The sequence below is a fragment of the Penicillium macrosclerotiorum genome (genome assembly GCF_028827735.1).
Source record: "Penicillium macrosclerotiorum strain IBT 26536 chromosome Unknown utg000008l_segment0_segment0, whole genome shotgun sequence".
Classification (NCBI taxonomy): Eukaryota; Fungi; Ascomycota; class Eurotiomycetes; order Eurotiales; family Aspergillaceae; genus Penicillium; species Penicillium macrosclerotiorum.
This window is the reverse complement of record NW_026643087.1, coordinates 1,440,138-1,460,109: the sequence shown is the minus strand read 5'-3', so window position 1 is coordinate 1,460,109 and position 19,972 is coordinate 1,440,138. Positions and strand designations below refer to the sequence as shown.

General features: G+C 54.9%; 6 protein-coding genes across 6 annotated transcripts; 1 reads left to right on the top strand and 5 right to left on the bottom strand.

The window, feature by feature from the left end:
- Window positions 1–3,230, bottom strand: N7462_008727 (putative C2H2 finger domain protein; the record flags this gene model as incomplete). Its single annotated transcript, XM_057080442.1, has 2 exons — window positions 1–755; window positions 782–3,230. The coding sequence occupies 2 exons, from the start codon at window positions 3,228–3,230 to the stop codon at window positions 1–3; spliced, it is 3,204 nt and encodes a 1,067-aa protein (XP_056930770.1).
- A 1,995-nt stretch (window positions 3,231–5,225) lies between these two features.
- Window positions 5,226–8,955, bottom strand: N7462_008726 (uncharacterized protein; the record flags this gene model as incomplete). The annotated part of the gene is made up of 2 exons (XM_057080441.1): window positions 5,226–6,225; window positions 6,467–8,955. 2 exons carry the CDS (start codon window positions 8,953–8,955, stop codon window positions 5,226–5,228), a joined length of 3,489 nt encoding a protein of 1,162 aa, XP_056930769.1.
- A 1,298-nt stretch (window positions 8,956–10,253) lies between these two features.
- Window positions 10,254–10,929, top strand: N7462_008725 (putative NADH-ubiquinone oxidoreductase 178 kDa subunit; the record flags this gene model as incomplete). The annotated part of the gene is made up of 3 exons (XM_057080440.1): window positions 10,254–10,364; window positions 10,477–10,721; window positions 10,776–10,929. The coding sequence occupies 3 exons, from the start codon at window positions 10,254–10,256 to the stop codon at window positions 10,927–10,929; spliced, it is 510 nt and encodes a 169-aa protein (XP_056930768.1).
- A 219-nt stretch (window positions 10,930–11,148) lies between these two features.
- On the bottom strand, window positions 11,149–12,551 carry N7462_008724 (protein-histidine N-methyltransferase; the record flags this gene model as incomplete). The annotated part of the gene is made up of 3 exons (XM_057080439.1): window positions 11,149–11,823; window positions 11,904–12,200; window positions 12,399–12,551. The coding sequence occupies 3 exons, from the start codon at window positions 12,549–12,551 to the stop codon at window positions 11,149–11,151; spliced, it is 1,125 nt and encodes a 374-aa protein (XP_056930767.1).
- A 448-nt stretch (window positions 12,552–12,999) lies between these two features.
- On the bottom strand, window positions 13,000–14,049 carry N7462_008723 (cupin domain-containing protein; the record flags this gene model as incomplete). The annotated part of the gene is made up of 1 exon (XM_057080438.1): window positions 13,000–14,049. The coding sequence occupies one exon, from the start codon at window positions 14,047–14,049 to the stop codon at window positions 13,000–13,002; it is 1,050 nt and encodes a 349-aa protein (XP_056930766.1).
- Window positions 14,050–15,232: 1,183 nt separating this feature from the next.
- Window positions 15,233–19,823, bottom strand: pan1 (actin cytoskeleton-regulatory complex protein PAN1; the record flags this gene model as incomplete). Its single annotated transcript, XM_057080437.1, has 4 exons — window positions 15,233–16,406; window positions 16,460–16,972; window positions 17,031–19,134; window positions 19,205–19,823. 4 exons carry the CDS (start codon window positions 19,821–19,823, stop codon window positions 15,233–15,235), a joined length of 4,410 nt encoding a protein of 1,469 aa, XP_056930765.1.
- Between the last annotated feature and the right edge of the window lie 149 nt (window positions 19,824–19,972).

Here is a 19,972-nt window from a genome sequence, read left to right as displayed (position 1 = left end):
TCAGAACGGGAATCTCGTAGGGGTAGCCGGGGGCAGGGGAGTGAGGGGTGTGACTGGTCGCGTACGGCGGCCGCGCGAGAGAACCCGGGGCATTGGGACCGGCTGCAGAAGCAGCAACCGACGGAGGGGCAGCGTTAGCATCAGGATGGCCGTGGAACGGTCCTCCAGCGAGGGGGAGGAGGCAGGCAGGTGCTGCTGCAGCTGCAGCTGCAGCGAGTCGGCAGTCCCGCTGGCGACAACCCCCGGCACCGGTTGGCCTTGGCCCGGCGAGGCGCAGCTCTGTCTGGCCAGCGCTAGAACGGGCATGGCTAATTGCTCCATGTGTTTCCCCAGGTGGACCGTTAGCTTCTTCCAGGTGCCACAATTGTTCCCACAGAAGCGACAGGGTTCTTGGGCGGGAGTATTCTCCGTTTCATGCCTACATTCCTCGACCATCCGCCACAGACGATCAAACTCCCTCGAGGAACCATCGACTCCTGTCGATCCTTTCATCTCCTTCCCCTTCGGCTCGGGCATCTTGTGCTCGCGCACCAGATGTTGGATGAAATTGTTTTTACGCACGCAGGTGTGGCTGCACTCGGCGTACGAGCACGTCCACCACTCTAGCTGTCGATGTCGCTCGCTTTCATGCCGCACCCAATCCGCCTTCCGCTTGAAGGACTTTGGCTCAGTGCAGTCGGGCCAGGTGCACGTGAATGGCTGGACATCCTCGAAGATATGCTTGGACCAGTCTGAGGGCTTCTGAAACGTCTTGACTTGGAAACAGACGGGACATTCGAACCGAGCAGGGAGCCGGGTGACAGGAGGCAGGGGGACGCCAGGGGGAACTGTGCCGCGGCAACAGCTCCTTCACCTAGAACATATGACTGATCACGGCCTTGACTCAGATCAGTGATTCGGAATTGTGTCTGGCCGCTCTCGGTGTCCGTTGCTGTTTTACGTTGCTGCAACAAGGTCGCCTGGCCTCCCAGCGCGAAACAGAATTTGCCAGACTTGCACGAGCCTTTAGCCACGGCCGCCGCGTGTTTCTGCTGGTACTCCACCAGCTTTCGGTACCGGCGCACCTGCTCATGCGCAAACCGATGGATCAGGGCCGGGTCCAGTCGCGGGTTCAGTTGCATGATCTGCGCCTTGAACCCTTCTAAGGTGGGCACGGGCAAGCGAGACACGGGCGGGAACTCCATCACCAGTCCCTTATCATCTGCCATATCCAGATCGTCCTCATCCTCTACCCCGGCCACATCGATCTCAGCCGAGATCTTGCTGCGAGCGGGCTCATCATCGGGATCGGGTTGGGTATAGCGGGAGAGGCTGGCCACCGGAGGCCCGCCATGACTAGTCATGAGATCCATCAGGCCTGGCGTGGGCGGCCGGGGTAATTCACTTCTGCTTCGACCCCGAAGCTTGGTCGGGAGCTTTGGGCTCAACTCCCCATTGGGAGACACGGCTTGGACAGAGTGGCTACCCCCAACAGCTGCCATCTGCCCCGTCATGGACATGAGCGCATTTGTCAAGCTCGGTGACCGGATGTGCTGTCTATGCGAGCCGTGTTTAGATGACAAACTGAGTCGATGCCGATAGGAACCACCACTATCTTTCCGCTGAGGCCCCTCGGAGCCACCGGGCTGGGCCGTGGAGGGTACGCTGGCGAGAGAAAGGTCCGATGCCTGTCGTTTCAACATCGACTGCGCCTGCTGGACGGAGCGCTTAAATATACTTGAACTGCGTTTTTTCGGGGCGTTGCTGTTCAGGGTGAGGCGCTCTAATCCAAAGTTGATGATGCTGTTGTTATCGATGGTGGCGGTGATTGATTGTGCATCTAGTTCCCGTGCACGCTTCTCGTATGCCACCATAGCTGCTGTGGAGCTCCCCGGTTGCATTCGTTCGGTCCTACGAGTTAAGTCACGGGGAGGGTCCTGCCAGGGGAATACATAAACATTTTCACTCGGCGTATTCTCGATCAGCGATGAATCTATATCGGGAGTGGACTGGTCGTAGATGCCACGTTCATCCGCAAGAGCGGGGAGAGAGTCCGGAGCTGTGCTGCCATCGCTCTCATCGTCGCTCACGATCCCGTCGTCGCTACTCTCGTGGAGCATGACTCCAGGCCCGGGCGCCGATTGATCTTTGGCGCCCCGCTGCAGATTGAAGTAATCCTCGCGTTGAAGCGGACGGTCTCCCGTACTCCTGGCGCGAAGTCGGTTGGCTGGCTTGCTCTTTCGGCGAGATTGGGTGGGTGTGTCATCGCCGGCCTCGCTGTTGGCCGCGCTCACATTGTGCGACCAGTGGCTGATGTCTTCATTTTTCATGTCTCGGTCGCGCTGGTTCTGCAGGTCGTTGGGGCTTGTTACATATTCGTCGCCTCGCGCGGATGGGGCAAGACCCTGCCGACCCGGAGTGGAATTTCGGACCCAGTTACTAGCTGGGGACGGTGCGGTCGATTTGGGGGACACTAATTGGTCTCCATCGTCTTCATCGTCCTCGTCATCTAGTCCGTTGGGGGATAACAGTGATCGGCTGGGACGTCGTTCGTGCGCGAACGCATCAGGGGAGTCTCCCCGGGAGACGCTCTCAATTGTCACGATGGGGCTCCGGCCTCTTGATGAGGCTGACTTCAATTCATTGTTGGCGACGTGATCAGTTGAGACGGTGAGCTGAGAGGGGCCATAGGACGGGTTGGTGAGGGTGGACGAAGGTAGTGGTTGCCCGAACCCGCCGTGCATCATGGGCGATCTGGCTTGGGCCACGACGCTCTCTGGGACGGACAAGGGACTCGGAATGCTGTGTTCTGGGCTGAGAAAGTGAGAGGTGTCGACGGTCATAGACGACCATTGAGCGTTGGTTGGGACGGTCGACTGGGTAGCTATAGAGAGGTGACCGGCGCTCTGCCAGCCGTTATTTGAATAATCGACCATCACGTCGGAGGGCGCCAGGTATGCATTGAGATCCGCCGGAGAGGTACCGGCGCTGGGGTCCCGATAATCATTTCCTCCGGGGGCCAAAAAATCCTGGGCCTGGAACGAGGGGCGACGAGCCTCATTGCCATCACTGGGGGAGGTGAAAGAAGAAGAGCTATGGTGTGGGCTCCCGTTGACGGGAGTCAGTCGAATGGCGCTGGCATGGAAGTCTGTTTCTTCCGGGTCGGATTGCGCCGACAGGTACGGATCCTGGGTGTTGAGTTCGGGGAGCGGATGGCCGCTGGGGGATCTGGCGTAGGGGCTGGCCGACATCTTTAGATAGTGGGGAGACGGGGACGTGGGTGTGGGAGCCCACGCAGACGCCGGGCGCTTGGGGGAATTTCCTTCGGACGAAGGCGAGAGGGGGCCCGCGTGGACGGGGAAAGCATTGAATGAGTGTAGACCGCTCCGCGCCAGTTCAGGGGAATTGCTATATAGATGCTCGGTCATCGGGCTTGTCAGAGTTGGAGGAGGGTAGGGAAGGGGGAGGGGGGGGTGGGCGGCAGAGGAGCAAGAAGTGAGACGAGAAGGTTCCTAGGGCTCTCAGGTGGGTTGGCTCTTTTGTAGATTCCACAGGATATGCGAGGGCGAGAGCGCGTCAGATCCCGCGGCGACTGATTTGGCGTATGCAACAGGGTGCAGGACCAGGGGGAGGATCAAAAGAAATGCAGAAATGCAGAGAAGAGGATGCAGAGGATGGGGGCCAACCGGGGGGCAGAATCGTGGAATCGAGGCGAAGGAGGGGCAGCGATAGAGGGCCAAAACGGGCATGACCACCGAGCGCGCCCTCTAGATATCATCGATCGGGGGATAATGGTTGGAGAGAAGCAGAGACGGGCGGGGAGGGCGAACACGAGTGGACTGGAGACGTCCCGAGTTCGGGAGATTGCAGAAGGGAAGGATAAGGAAGAAGGAGAGTTGGGTTAGGTTGGGTGAAGCTGGGTTAAGTTGCGCAAGCTAGAAAGTTGAAGGGAGTATTAGCCGCCCGCGATGTCACCGCAGCACAAGATCCGCCTTGGGGCTCATGAGCCTCACGTTTGTCATCGAAACCACGGCTCGAGCAGTTCGTCGCAGACGTGAGACCGTCAAGATCGAACCTCAACCTCTCGATTCACCGTCATCTCGGAACGAGATCAGTCCACGGGCGCTCGATAGCTCACTCCGCTATAGGTGCTAATTCTTTAATCGTCCTCCAACCCAACTCTATCAGATCCAACATGTCTCCTCTTTGGACCAGAGAACAACGTGCTGCTACATTCTGGAATCTGTGAAATCCTACAAGGCTGACCCGCGTCGCCCCAAGGAGCATGCAACTGGGCTGTGTGTTTTGCAGTGTTTGCAACGCGGACCTCCAGTCCATGGAGTGGCCGTCGTTGACCGACTTCACCACACCATCTGCTCCTATTCTTAGATCCTGAGGTTCATGGCACCGGCCCTCAGCCCCCTTCGTGGGGTCCGTTGGGCAAAGCCACACTATAGGGCTGAAGTGAAAGGTCCATGAGCTTGTTTACCAGCACCAGAATCCGAAACAATCGGGGGGTGGCGCGGGTCCATGGATCGTGGTTGCGGGGCCGCAGGGGTTCCGGACTTTTGACTTCATGACGGCATCATACATACACACTGCGCGAGAGGCAGTGAGGGAGACACTGCTCACACAGAGGGGAGCACAAGCAGGATATGCCTCGACATGCCTCGACATGGAGCAAAACACAGGTCCCGCGCCGTCAAAGAGCAAAAAAGACAACGGTGAATTCTCCCTTCCCGAAGTGGGGTCCCAGGCGAGGGACAAAACGGAAGCACAAGATCGGAGTATACCCAATGACACAATGTTGGATGGGGGCCAGAGAGGCAGGCAAACGATGCGTTTCAGATTATGCATTCTTCATTCTATATTCCCCACTCCCATCCTACACAGCACCCTCATAGCATCACCGCATCCAATCAGACAAAAAATAAAGAAAAAATAAAAGTAGAAACATTGATGAAATACATAGGTGAACCTGGCAAATCCCAACTCGCTCAATGCGCTGCACAAAAGAAAGAACAACAACATTTCACCATAGCACAAATCACGAACACGCTATACCGAGATCAATCAATACAAACAGAGACAAGAGAGAGAGAGAGAGAGAGAGAGAGAGAGAACAGAAAGGAAAAAAGAGAGCAGGCAAGGAAAGTCAAAGCTCTCCAAATAACTAGAAATTCAAAGAGAGAAAACAAATGCAAAAAAACGACTCTGGAAAAAAAAGCCTTCACCTTCTCTCATCTTCAAGACCGAGGGGACACCACGGCCTTAACAAATTGCTGTTTCGCACGAGGACTCGACGGCGCCGACTGGACGGTTAGCTTCACCGGCGCGGCATCAGCCGCCAACTGTTCAATGCCTTTGACGATCAGGCTCTCCATTGAGCCCTGGGGCGTCTTGGGCGGCGAAAACAGACCCTCGTCTGCGGCGACTAGCGTCTCGGTCGATTTCCTCGCCAGCTCCTGCAGCCGCGCCATGATGACCGGGGAATCTGAATATAGCACCTGGCCCGGCGAATAGATACAGGGACTGGCACGCTCGCCGCTCGCAAAGTCCTCGTGCGCCGGCTCGCGCAGAACGCGGGGGAATGTACGGAGCACGACGTGGCGGCTGGGATCCGGCTTGGGGCTGGAGGTGGAGTCCTGACGGGTTACGCCGTACTCCATCCAGCCGTCGTTGGAGACGCTCTCCGCGTCGGGGGCCGGGAAGAACGCGAGCACGAGCTCACGCTCGACGCGCGCGTGGCGCCATGTCTCAGCAGCAAGCTTGACGATCTTGCGCACGCCGGTGAGCAAGGGGTCGAGTTGCTTGGGGTCGGCGAAATGGCGGATATGGTCGATGATCTCGTCCACAATGACGGCGGCGGCGACGTTGATGGATTGCTTGGCGTCGGAGGTGGTGTAGGCCGCTTTGAGGGTCTGTTGGCGCCAGAAGGCCTCGCGACGGACGGACTTGCGACGGATGTCCATGGACAGCATTTGGAAGAAGGTGTCGGCCTTGTCATACCGCCGGCCGAGGGTGAAGAGGAACGGCTGGAAAACCCGGTAGGTTAAGGTCTTGGTGATCACATGCTGGACGTAGGCACAGCGCAGCTCTCTCGCGGCAAGAGTGTTGTCGAGGAACGAGGGGATCTCAGAGGGGATCTTGGAGAGTATATCCTTAGGAGGGTCGATGGGGAGGTAGGCAAAATGCGCCTTGGAGAGATCGTGGATCAGCTGCGAGAGCTGAGTGAAGCAGTCCAAACTAGAAGAGATAACGGGTTTATTAGATCATGTACATTTATGGCGTTATCAACATGAAATTCTATAGAGAGCAACGAAAGTATAGGTCGGGTCGTTGGCGCGTGATCACAAAAGAAACAATAGACATCAAAGGAGGGGGACATTTTCATAACACGTCTAGAAAAAGAAAGCAAAACAATAACCAAAAAAAATATGAATGAAGAAACCCAAGCAAAAGACACTCGGGCTAGCGGCACACTTACAAGAATTGATCGCCCTTGGTGGTCTTCAGATCAGTCGCTTCGCCAAGGCTGTGCAGCGTTTTCCGAAGTCGGTCACAGTCCTGATCCAAATGGTCGATAGTCGACCGCATCTCATCCACTGCGCGCTGCAGTTGCTGTTCTTTGATGAGACCGTCTCCCTCCAACTTCTCCTTCTCTTGCTCGTTGCTCATTAGCTCACTGTCCTTCTCAGCCAGCAGCTTCATCAGTGCAGCCCGCTCCTCCTCCCATTGCAGCTCTTTCTCGTGGAACTGGGCCTCGAGAGCAGCAAGCTTGTCATCGAGCTCCTTCGCAGCCGCTGCAAGCTCTTCGCCATGGGTTTGTCGCAAGGAGTCCAATTCAGTACCATGAGCTTGCTGGAGCGTCTCTAGCTCGTCTTTATTCTTGGCATGGGTTTCTTCCAGTTCCTTTTCTTTCGCCTCCAGCTCTTCGATCTTGGCGACCACTGCTTCGCGGGTGCTGTTGAGCTCCGCGATATGTGTCTCCAGCTCAGTCTCCTTGGCTTCCAGTGCAACAACCTTCGCGGCTAACTCCGTCTTGGTGGCCTCCAACTCGTTACGATGCGATTCCAGACTATCGTGCATAAGCCCCCTCTCTTTCTCCCACTCACTCCTGTGGGAGTCGTGAAGGTCTTGCAGGTCCTTCTCGCGCGCCTCCAAGGTGTCCGCCGCAGCCTTCTCGTCTTCGTTCTTGATCTCCTCAAAAAGTTCGGTCAGCTCTTGTTTCTGGGCCGCGAGCGCCCTTGTAGTTTCTTCCTTCTGTTGCTCCTGCTCCTTTTCGTGGGCTTCCTTTGTTTCTTGAATGGTGGAATTCAATTTCACCACTTCAGCCTCGAGGTCAGATTTAGATCGCGAAAGCTCCTCATTGGACTTCTGGTGAACAGCCAAGCCATCTTCGAGGTCTTTCTGCTTCTCTTGCAGGTTGCCGAGCTCGAGGCGGAGCTCGTTGATCGTGTGCTTCAGTTTGGCGCATTCCTCGGCATTTTCATTGGCGGTCTTTTTCATTTGGGCCTGAAGAGCCTCGATGTAGAATTCCTTGTGCATCAGAGCTTGTTCGTGCTGGTCTCCTACCTGCTTCAACTCCGCTTCGCGGCTTGAAAGCCTGCTGTGGGTATTCCGGAACCCATGTAGGAGGCGATTGATGTCGGGAAGGGCGGATTGGATCCGTTGCAGGAGCTCAACATGCTCCTGGTCGCTATCTGGAGGAGACAAGTTGCCGGTATCGTGTGCTTGACCATTGACCAGGCCTAGATCACGGATAGCCTGGAATGATGCGGCATAGGATGGATGAGACATGCTGTAGCTTCGGTGCATGTAGTGGGAATCTGCGGGAGGCGGGGCGTATGGGGCATAAGGAGGAATGACACTGGCAGTGCTCATGACGGGAGAGTGGACAGCGGTTGTGAAGCTTTGGGCAGTGGAAGGAGGTGCTACCGAAGTCACAGGGGCAGCTGGGACTGGCGCCGGTGGTGCAGGTGGAGGGGTTGCGGTGGGCGACATGATCGGAGACATGTAGGGCGGGTAGTGAGAGCGAGCCAGGGGACTGCTCACTTTCGGGATGGGAGAGGCGTATACCGATGGAGGATATACGGGTTGGGCGTATGGCGAAAATGGTGAAGGTGTAGGGTAATAGTAATGAGCTTCTGGGGAAGGGCTTGACATAAACCGTGCTTCTGTCAGAGACGGCGATGGCAACGGCACCAGAGCTGGTACAGGAGAGAAAGATGAAACTGGAGAAGATACACTAGGTGTTCTCGCCGTACGCTCTACTTGAGAGCTTTCTTCAAAGGGTGAAGTATCTTCTCCTGCCCCAATGGGTAGCTCTGAGATGCCTTGGCTATTGGAAATTGGCGTCGGTGTCCTTTGCTCTTCTTGAGGTTCTTCTTGAGGTTCTTCTTGAGGTTCTTCTTCCTTCTCCAGATAGTCGTTCACGGACGGGGGTGGTCTTGAGACTTCAAGACTAGAAGGATTTTCGTCACCAAGTTCTTCTTTGTCGAGATAGTCAATCACAGACAGTGGTGGTTTCGGGACCTCGAAAGTAGGTCTTTGTTCGTCATCAAATTGTTCTTTGTCGAGATAGTCGATCACAGATAGTGGCGGTTTCGGGACCTCGAAACCAAATTGGTGTTCGTTGCTGACTTCTTCTTTTTCCAGGTAGTCATTCACAGATAGTGATGGCTTTGAGATGTCAGGAGCAGATTGGTGTTCATGACCAACTCCCTCATTGTCGATTGCTGCCGGGGGACTTGTCTCAGCGGAATGCACAGCCTCTGTGGTCTGTTGTAGCTCTGGTTCCGGTGTTTGGCCGAGCTCTGGTTCTTGTACGACCGGCTCAGGACTGCCAGGAGCAGGAGATTCGGTTACTGTCTGGTCCTCGGTGGTCTCCGGGCTTTTCGGCTTCTTAACCTTCTGCTTTGCTCCGGCCTTGCCATTTTTATCCTTGGCCTTCGCCTTCTTGCCACCCGCTCCCATTTCGGTAGAGTGATGCGTGCCCAAGATCAAGTGAGAAGAGGGTAATGGATAAGACGTGTTACCAATAGGAAGAATCGGTCAATCAAGGTGATGAATTGATGAGTAGATTCTGAGTCTGGTGATTGATAGGGCTTCTCTGTTCTGCACTGTACATTGCAAGGTGCCCTGGCAATGCTTAAGATATAGCCCAAAAGATTCCACGCACACACTAGGGCCAACAAAGACCCAGAAGGATCCAGGCAGTGAGTCAAGATGCGCTGGATGCGGCGCGAATCGGGCAGAGAATCAGTCACGATCCCTCGAGTCCAGTCTGGTCCCGTCGGATGAGTGGGCACAAATGAAGGCGATACACGAAAGCAGGGCTGCCCGTTCCGACACGAGGACAATTCGGGCAAGTCCAGATCTCAATTTTTGAGCGTTGGAAACTGGAGGACAAGAGAATAAAGGTCCTGCTTTGTATCACTTGGGAAGACAAAGGGATTGAAATTAATTGTACCTAATTATACGGGGTGGGACGCGCGACTCGGGAGAAAAAAGCACAGTGCGATTCCCAACCTCTATCCCTCTCTGTGTCTCTGCTGGGAAAGGCGCGCAGCGGACCGAACCTAGTGTGAATGTTGGTACCCATCCTAGGGCCGACCGGGTCGACAATGCAATCAAAACGCTGATCGGCGCCAGGGAACAGCGAATATTCCATTCTCAACCGAAGCGAGACCAATTGTGGCGCGCCATGGGGGGAACATTGGGCATCAATGGGTTCGGGCGTGGTGAACAGTAAGGCAAAGGCTGGTGGGGGCTTTTACCCAAAAGCTGACATGTTCAATTCCTAGCCAGACGCTATTCGCGCTTGCAGTGTTTACAGCAAAGAGCAATATGGTCAAGAATTCAGAATTGATGGGTCCAATAAAACTGGGTCCGGCCTTGGTGGAAGGAGATGGAGAGGAAATGAGGCATCATCCGAAGACCGCCTTGATCATGCAACCCCGGACTAGAGCGCCTTGGTTTTTTGAATTCTTGCATATGCAGTATGCTACTCGCAGAAAAGGGAAGTTCTGGTTTCATGGCGATTTTTCCCCTAAATAGGAAAGGGAAATTTTTCTATTCGCGTTGGCGGTGGACATGATGAACTGTAGCGTCGTGTAGTTCGTTTCCTTTACCGCTCACGAGTCAAACGGGCACTCTAGTCCCGATATGGAAACTGTCATGTGACCTCGTCTCTTCGCAACCTCGATCCGCCCTATCACCGCCGCCCGAAGGGTCATCACCATTCGATTCTTGTCAATTGCTCCTCCTACACCATGTTTGCTGCCAGACGGTCTGCTGCTTCGACAAGGCAGCTGCTGCGCCAGCCGCCTCGTCGGTTTGGCTCGCACTCCGCCCACTCCGAGCCCGTAAACGAGGGCTTTGGCGTAAGCTCATCTCCCCCTCCGCTGTTGGGTTGATCTTTTGAGACTCAGCAATGAGCTCAAGAAGACCTTCAATTCCTCTTGAAGACCTGCTTACCAAGACCCGAATCTACAGCGCAGCTTCTACGTCACCGTTGGCGCTTTCGCCTCCGCGTACCTCCTCTACCGCATCAGCAATGCCAGCCAGGAATCTGGCTCGGAATCTTTCATCGCCGGCCTGATCAACAAGTACTCGACCTCTCAGGAGTCTCTCGAGCAGCGCAATGCCATCCACACCGCTCTTCTGGAGAAGGCCGCTGAGGACCGCCACCTCCTCCAGTCCCAAGGACCCCGCGAGGCTTTCGAGCTGAAGCAGCCCGAGTATTTTAGCCCAGTGCTTTGTTTTTCCGCTGTCAATGACTAACAAGTTCTCAGCATGTTCAACGCTCGCCCCCCTTATAACGTCTCTCCCGGATCCCAGGCTGACCTGAGCGCCGTGGTTGCCCACTACGAGCGCCAGAATAAGGACATTGAAGCCGCTCGGGTCGCACGGATGAAGGACGGCAAGGTCGTGTCTATCTACGAGTAAGGGTGTCGAGAAGGAGATATTCTTTGGGGTTTTTTATTTCTCTGGCTGGCAGTCGAAGAAAGGCATGCAGGATAGAGCAAAACATGTACATATACGGGACTGGGACGTTCAGTCCGGCAACCTGATTATTTGAATTCCACTTGTTTGAAAACACATAACCGGAGAGAGCTATGATATCAGTACTTGTAAATTGATTAAATCTATGGCATCTATCGCTCTCTATGCCGTACCTGCAGACGGTGTGATCTCCAACACAACCCGACCCACTCCTTCTGACTGCACATCCACCCTTTGCTGTACTTCCAATTCATCTGCACAAACATTCTTCAGCACGGCAAGGAACTCGTCCACACCACCACCGACACCGAAATAGACCTTTTTAGCTGCCACCAACGCATGTGTTCTCACCGACGTCGGAGTGGAGTGGCGCAAGAGCGCCAAGAGGGTCTCGGAGAATGCGGTCAACGTTGCTGGGGAGTAAATTGTCTCGCTGGCGAGCACTAACACCCTGGGATCTCCACTGCTACGAGTGGAGAAGACCAAGTCAACGAACTCGGCAGACCAGGCACCGGAGATGAAGTCGATAGAGATACCCCGCCGAACCAGGTCACTCTTGAAATTCTCTACCAACTCCGGCGTGATATCCAACAATTCCTCGTCCTCCTGAACCTGCGGCGCCTCCTGGTCTCCAGGTGCCTCAGTAGCCAAGCGCAAGCGGCTATTTTGCCAGGTCAGAAGTAAGTTTGGCAAGGTGACAAGACGCAGGACCGCAGAGTTGTAGTCGGCAAAAGTGAAATGGATTTTCCGCTGCGGGGGTATGCCTTCCGCAGAGGTTGTCTGGCTTAGTATATGGGCGAACAAGGTAACAGATGGTACCGCAGTGCCAGCTCCAAGCTATTCAATGGAAGTCAGCAGTGAAACTATGGAAACCGATCAGGAGACCCAAGGATGATTTATCCACGATAGTCCCGTACCTCAATGACGTGGAAATCCTCTTGCGAGTCGCCGAGCGACCCCATAATGGCGCTGTCGCCAGTCACAACCTTGGCCAGATCCAAGGAGCATTCCCAGGTCTTAAATCCACCTTCGTAAAAGTTTGGCTTCAGGTCACCTTCTTCGAGGCCAGCAATCAGCTCTGCATTGTCGTAGTTTTCATTGTCTTCTGCCATCAGTTGGGCGCGGATATCGAAGATTTCTCGGCGTGCAATAACAATTGGGGTACCACTGATTGCAAGCCGATTGAATGATATTTGTGATGGGAGAATAGAAAGCTATCATTAAATCAGACCCGGGTGCTTCGAGAAGAGAATGAAAAAGTACACAATATCAAGACGTTCACACCAGGCGAGATGCAATCTCTGGTGCCATAGGGTCTTTAAACCCCGGTCAAGGGTTGCAGCGAATTTTTTGAACTTTTTTTGTTGGGTATTCGAGTAATCAAACGAGCTGATCATTCAATAACGACTTACCCATTCATTCATATCATGCTTGCTGGCTTTCACCAGTTCGGGGAGAGCATTTGAAGCTGAATTCTGTGCAACCGCGGCCTCTGCGACGCCATTATTAATCTCCGAGTCATCAAGATCGATATCATCCCCCGAAAAGCCGAAGCTGAATGCCATATTTGCCTCTATCCTATGGATTTGAGACAGAGATATATGGGGCAGAGCTAAACAGGGCTTGATATGGTGGAAAGGTTGTGAACAATTGAGGACTCAGGACACGGGTCGTAGGATATAATACACAGACAATATGTCAGACGGGCTTCAAATATCAAAAGCCTCGTCGCCAAGCGTGCATTGAACTGGATCGACGACGATCAATCGACGCATACCAGAAATTGCCGTCAGTGGGTGCTGACTAAGCAACACGGAGGCTCAGCTGTTGGCCAGTTGGGCGGTCCAACATAGCAATTTAAACCGAACCATTTGTTAAACCGAGCTTGCATTACGTGCCTATTTTCACAATTTGAGAGCACTAGAGCTAGAACGCTGATAATGATGGTCCTACGAAATTTTCTGTGTCGACTGAGATAGTATGTGGATGCATTAAGCTAGTAAAAGTAGACATCTATAGCTTGGACTTCACCTCATCTACAGGGTTTAATTTCCCCACAATCAAAGGATCCTTAATTGTGAATGGAAATCGAGGTAAATCCCGCTCCTCAACCTCCAATGTCGAAGCCAAAGTCTCGCGGGACATAGCCGTGGCCGATGACCGATATCCAACATCTTTGGGATTGGGCTGATCGAAGAAAATCAAAAAATGCATTCTTTCTGAGCCAAGCACCTCGATGTGGTGTGGATACGCCGTCGGGACGTAGTACATGTCTCCCTGCTGCAAGTAGTACGTATCTGTCGACCCATCTGGGTCCATGATGGTCATTCTAGCGGCGCCCTCGGCGACGTATCCCAACTCCGCCGTTTCCGGGTGCCAATGAGCCTCGCGCATGCCGGTATCTTCAATGCGCAGAGAGTACATTGACATATTGTGTAGCGCAGGCCAAAACTGGTTGCGAGCGGTGCGGTTCGAGCCTACTTCTGAGGAAACGGGAGGCTTCATCTCCTCGACATCGAACTTGTGGGGGTCGGGGAAGTATGCTGTCGACAGGATATTCAATTCTCCTTTGCGGCGGACGATATACTTCGGCTGTGTGGTCCGACTGATCTGAGTCCAGTGAGATGCCGGGTGGTCGTAGGTATTTCCCAGCACAGAGTCCGCCATAGCGCCCATTGAGGCAGAAAGGGCAAAGTCCTTGGGTTGTTCATGCCTGAAGCAAATGATGATCTCTGCTTCCTCATTTCCGATGTTCTCGAGGTGGTGTAGTGAGCCAGATTCCACGTGGAACATCTGACCAGCTTCAATGACGAAGTTTGCAAACACATTGCCCGTGTCGAGGATATTGACTTGGACCGTGCCTCGGAGACAGTAGGCCAACTCATTGGCATTGGCATGCCAGTGGGGCTCACGAATAGCTGACGGCGCCAGAATCAACCGCTTGATCGAGAGATTCTTCAGTACCGGAAGCTGTTCGGCCGTTACAGCCCGGATAGACCCGAGTTCTGAGTTATAGTAAGGCTTGGTATGCAGGAGAGAGGCTTTGTGGGTAGGAGGAGGCATGACGAGGGCAGATCGACACGGACAGCTTTGAGACGGCTACTGGAGCCAATTGATCAATTTGTTTGTCTCTTATAGATCAATGCCCTGGAGTCTCTCACGTGCTGTGTGGTCCACGAACAACGTCATGATGAGGTCCATCGCAGCAGACCCAATTCCAGCCAGAACAATGAATGAACCCAGCAACTCACCTTCCGATCCACCCTGTCTTGCCGTTCACCCGAGGCATTATCAATGTCCGCCATGCACCCAGGGTGGCGAGCAACGAGCGTCAATGGCTGATCTAAACAGAGGAGGAAACAAGCTTCGGGGGCCATCCCCCTGGGCCGAGCGTCGTCAGCAACGGGGAGCGCGGAAACGCTGATGCCTGAAATGTCGCCCACTTTAGACACGTATGCGGATAGCAATTGGACGATCGTCGGATACTCATATGGCATAGCAGGGTTCTCAGTAGCAGCGATCCACACTGGAGACCAGCCCTGCCGTAGGGCTGAAGCACCACAGCCAATGATCGGACCAGTTCGATATGCCATATGGGAACCCCCGGCTTGGGTAATATGACCCTGGATCCCTGAGGGATTGCGTCCGGGACCTATCAAGATGGTAGAATTATGTCAAAGAGAATCAAAACGGGCTTTCGGCACATGGCTAAAACGGATGGTCCACAGGGACTCACAGAATATATACCCGAACAGCCGTCCATGCCTTCCATAGCCGCCCTTATTCGTTCCGCAATTATCTCGCTACCAACAGCTCAGTGGATCAAGGGAGAAGACTCCACAGGAATCCAAGATAGAATCGACCATATCGGTCTCGTTGCCGTTTCCGTGGCCATTTATCGAAATTTTTAGACCTAGTCTATCTCCACCAAGGAATACAGACGGAAGAAATAAGGGATTTAACAGGAATCTAGTACATCGTATGATATCAAAACGAAGACCAATAAATTATGCGAATGACATGCACAACAAGCTACCTACTATCATCTTCTTCTCGCCTTGCCCATCATCTTCATCTGGCTATCTTATCGTGTAGTATACCACACTAGCCATGCCCTCCAAGAAGAGCAATGGCTTGAAAACGAGACGTAATTTCCTTTCCAGCCTCTAGAAAGGAAGAAGAAAAAAAACAAGAATAAATACTTCACCGACTTCTGTACAATATATTCGAGCACACGGTTTCGGGATCACAGGACACGGCCGGCCGAGTTACTCTGGCTGCGGTCGTTGGTTTGCACCTTGCGAAGACCCTTGCCGGCTTGGATAGACGCGAGGAGGGCAGAGCGATCACCGCCACCACCACCAACAGCGGGCATCGTAGGAGGCGGGGGTGCACCAGCAGGCGGAGGCGGAGGGGGAATACCTGGTGCGCCGCTGGGAGGAGGTGGAGGTGGTGCGGCGAGAGGAGCACCGGGTGGTGGAGGTGGTGGTACCGCAGCGGGAGCTCCTGGCGGTGGGGGAGGAGGTGGTGGTGCAAGACCAGCGGGGGCAGCAGGAGGAGTGACATCGTCACTAGCTGGTGGAGAGACCGCGGCGGGGGGAGGCGGCGGGGGAGCGACAGGGGTAGCCTGTACGGGGGTTGCGGACTTGTCCTCTTCCATGGCGCTCAGAGGACGCGGAGGGGCCATGGTGCCGAACAAGATGCTTGCAAGCTGCTTGGCGCTACCACCGCCAGCACGATCGTCCTCGTCATCGGACGAGTCGAACTCGGATCCGGCAGCAGACCAGTCATCATCATCCTCGGGACGGGCGCGAGTCTTGCGCTCGAGAGGGACAGCTCCGGTAAAGGTGGGCTTGATGGGTTCTTGCTTCTCTTGCTGTGCGAGGCGGTGGAAGGGGTTGGTCGACTGGGCGGCTGGGGGCGAGGTGGCCTGAGAGGGCTCAGACGGATGGCCCAGAGACTTGAAGTAAGGGTTCTTGGACTCGGAGTCGGGAGTGGTAGCCGGCAAAGACGCAGCTTCGGGGCTAGAGATCTTCTCGGGCTCCGGAGCCGCGGGAGGCTCGGGAATAGAGACGGTGGGAATAGGAGGCGGGGCAGACAAGACTTGACTCTGGGTCGGAGTACGGTCCTGAGGAGCAATGTCGACGGGTCCCTCATCATCAGAGGAGCTCTCATCATCCATACCCTCCAGCTCGCGCTGTAACTGACGCTCTCGCTCCTTGGCTGCCTCGAGTTCCGCACGCTGGGCGGCCAACCTGGCCTCTCGGTCCTTGGCCAGTCGGGCCGCTTCCTCCTTGCGCTGCTTCTCCTCCTGCTTCTTGACCTTGCCCTGGCGGACTTGTTCTTCGAGAGCACGAAGCCGGGCTTCTTGGGCCTCCTTCTCTTTTTGGAACTCATCTTGACGCTCCTGAGCCTCCGCCCTGCAAATTAGTTAGTAAGACGAACATTAGATATCGTGATCAAGTATACGTACTCAAGACGTTTAGTCTCTGCCTCCTGTGCTTCTTGCTCATCTCTAAGAGCCTGTTCACGAATAGCCTGCTCCTTAGCATCCTCGGCCTTCTTTGCGTCAGCCTGACCGGCACTATCAGTCCGACCTCGACGAGTAGGGGGCGCTGGAGGCGGCTTCTTGCCAGCCATCTTGGGCGCCGCGGCGCTAGGTCCACCGCGCTCTTCGGCCAGACGGCGCTGTCTCTCCTGCTCTCGCTTGGCATCCTCCTCCTCGGCGCGCTTCACGCGCTCCTCGCGCTCTCGCTTCTCACGCTCTTGCCGCTGGCTCAAAGTCTCCCCGGCATCGCTTGGCTTCAGACCAGCAGCAGCCATACGTTCAGCAATTCGCTTCTGCGCACGCTCCCTGGCAGCAGCCACACGGTCCTCGTGCGTATTTCCGGGAAGAGACCCAGAGGAGCCAGTTGAAGCGGGCATGGAGGGACGGGCCGCAGGCGACTCGACAGGCGGAGAACTATACTGAGAAGAACGCTCTCGTCTAGTTTGTGTTAGCTGGGTTCAAAATACAGCAAAGAGGGAGGGGAGTGGTTCCATACTCTTCCTGGCGAATATGAACAGTTCGTTTGTTACGGCTAAGATCGTAGATGAAGTCACGAATGATGTCTTCCACGCCGAGGGCATCCTCCCAGCGGCGCTTTTCGTGCTCGCGGGTTGAGTTCTCGCCCTCGTCACGCAGGCTGTCTTCCAAACTCTTCGCAAAGTCACGAACACTCTCCTCGACATCGCGAGTCATAGTGTCATTGCGCTCTCTTTCGGACTTGACGTCGGCACTCTCGGCTTCCAAACGACGAGCAGCTTGGCCATCGTCATCCGCGGATGCAGGGGCAGGGCGACCTGCGAGCTCAGCAGCGCGGGCTTGCATACGCGCACGAGCGCGAGCCTTGATTCGGTCAGCCTCGGTCACTGCGCCACCAGGACCAGTGCCAACGATGTTGGCGGCACTGCCCGGGTTGGCCCTTGCATCTTTGAGTCGGAAAAGCTCCAGCTTCGCGTCAGCGATCTCGCGCTCAATTCGACGAACATCAGATGCAACCTGGGGAACCTGGTCTTCAAACGACTGGAGCTGCCGGCGAAGAGCCCTTCGGTCCGCTCCGTTGTCCAGTTGGCGGAACCCAGCGTTGGGGTGCGTATCAATGTCATCCTGGACACGACGAATACGATCCATAAGACTCTCAGCCTCACGGCGATCCTGGCGATCAAGCGCATCATCATCTTCGGCCCGATTCTCATCTTGGAAGTCGACGGCATCCAACATGATCTTGGTCTCACGGATCTTCTTCTGCAATTGTTCAACGGAGAGTTCCTCGCCTTCAGATGTTTGAGAAGATGGGGCAGGCGATGGGGTGCGGCCATCATTTCCAACACGACGTCGCGCGCTAGAGCGGTAGCCACCTGCAGCGTCGTTATTCTTGAACATGGTCGCATCCTTGCGGCCGACACCAGGAGAAGAACTGCCACCACGGAAGGAGTGGTCCTTCAGATAGCTAACGCCGGTCTTCTGGGGCTGTAAGAAAGCGCCAGTAGCCTTGCGAGTCTCGGCATCTTGCGATAAAAGCGACTTGACAGTGCCGATTGAATCATTCAGATGCCTGGTAGAAGGAGGGATGAGCTCGGGGGGAAGACGACTAGGAACAGGGTAGCCGTTGAGAGCACGATATATCAAATGCATGCCAACGGCAAACTCATCCATGTTGAGACGGCCGCGGTTGTGTGGATCCGCCAGAGTCCAGATCCGCTCCAGATCCTTTCGGTTCAATCCACTCTGTCCCATGATCTCGATAGCAGTTTCGCCACCAATGAATCCCTTCCGAAATCCGTCCCAGGCACGGAAGAGATCATCATAGATCTTCTTCTCTTCTTTGGTAATTGCCCAGGCTACAGTAGCATTTCCAGACAAATTGGCGGTGGTAAACCCACCCTCGCGACCAGGCTGAGGCATGAGCTGCTGCTTCATAGCCTCGATGTTAGGCAATCCCTGTGCAGGGGTGTTGATGAAGCCCCACTGTCCGGGAATACCGGTAGGCTGTGCAGTCAGGCCTGTAGGCTGGGCGGCCAATCCTCCGGTCTGTGCAGGGCTAAGGTTCGAGCCAAACCCTGTAGGCATAGGTGGCATAGGAGGCCGGGGTCCGGTATATCCAGTAGCCTGCGGGTTGTTCATGAAGCCAGTCTGCTGGGGCTGAAGGAATTGCGATTGATTCTGTCCCGGGAATCCAGTCTGTTGGGGCTGCAGACCAGTCTGCTGAGGGAAAAATCCAGTAGGCTGAGCAGTCAGCTGCGACAAGAGCTGCTGATTGCTTGCCTGCTGGGGCTGGGGCTGTTGGACAATCGGTGGCGTAGACTTGTTTTCGAGCAAAGGCGCATCGAAGCTAGGGACGTTGGTTCGTGGAGCAGGTTCCGGTTGTGTATCAGGAACGTCGAAAGAGATGATGTCGACCATGCTGGAAACTTCATTCTTGATTGTTTCGGGTAAAGTTGCGGGTACATCGCGCCCAGTAATGCGAAGATTACATAGATACATAGCCAGCGCGAATTCGGGGAAGAACAGCTGTCCTGACTTGGTAGAATCTGATAGCACCCAGATCTTGGAAAGGTCGCTGCCGGGAAGCTTCGAGCGCATTAAAAGGTCTCTCGCTTTGTCGCCTATTTTGTTTTTATAGTCAGCATCAACGCCCTGTATAATCTTATTGCTAACGTCGCCAATTTCACCCACCATCCATTGTCTTGCTATCGCCGACTGCAGATTTGAAGAGCTGCTCAAATTTGGCCTGATCTTGAGCAGTGATAAACGAGAGCCGGATACTCGGAATTCTTGATCCCGTCTTGGGCGGAACTTGCGGAGGTGCCCCCGAGGCGCCATCTGATTGGAAAGAGCTCGCAATTTCAGATGAGGTCTTCAATCGAGCAGGGAGTCCCGTGGGCTGGGACACCTGAAGTTGTGGGGCTTGCGGCTGGGCCTGAGTCGCGGCCTGGTTCTGGGGAGGGTAACCGGTATACTGAGGCTGCTGGAAGGTCTGCTGCGGTTGCAGCTGGGGCTGCTGCTGCTGTTGTAGTTGTTGCCCGGGATATCCAGTGAACTGCGGCTGGAGCTGTCCCGCGGGGAAGCCGGTGGCCTGGGGTTGAAGTTGCGAATTACCGAACGGCGATGGCTGGCCGGCAAATCCAGTAGGCTGTGGCACAAATCCAGTCGGTTGAGGTTGCTGCATTGGTGGCTGCTGCTGGCCCTGGGGGAATTGCGAGTATGAAGGCTGCTGCTGCTGTTGAATGAATGGTGCCTGGCCTGGACGGCCAGCGGCACCACCGCCGAGGAAGGAATTCGACGAGGAGAACATTATGAACACCGCGCTCGCATGGACAAAACAAAATGCAGTAGAAAAACGAGGAGATTGATGCCAAGGTAAAAGGGAAACGAATGCAGCCGAGGGGAAGTCGACCGTCAGGAGCAAACGTAAATGACGCTGTTGCAGGGACGCGGAGACAC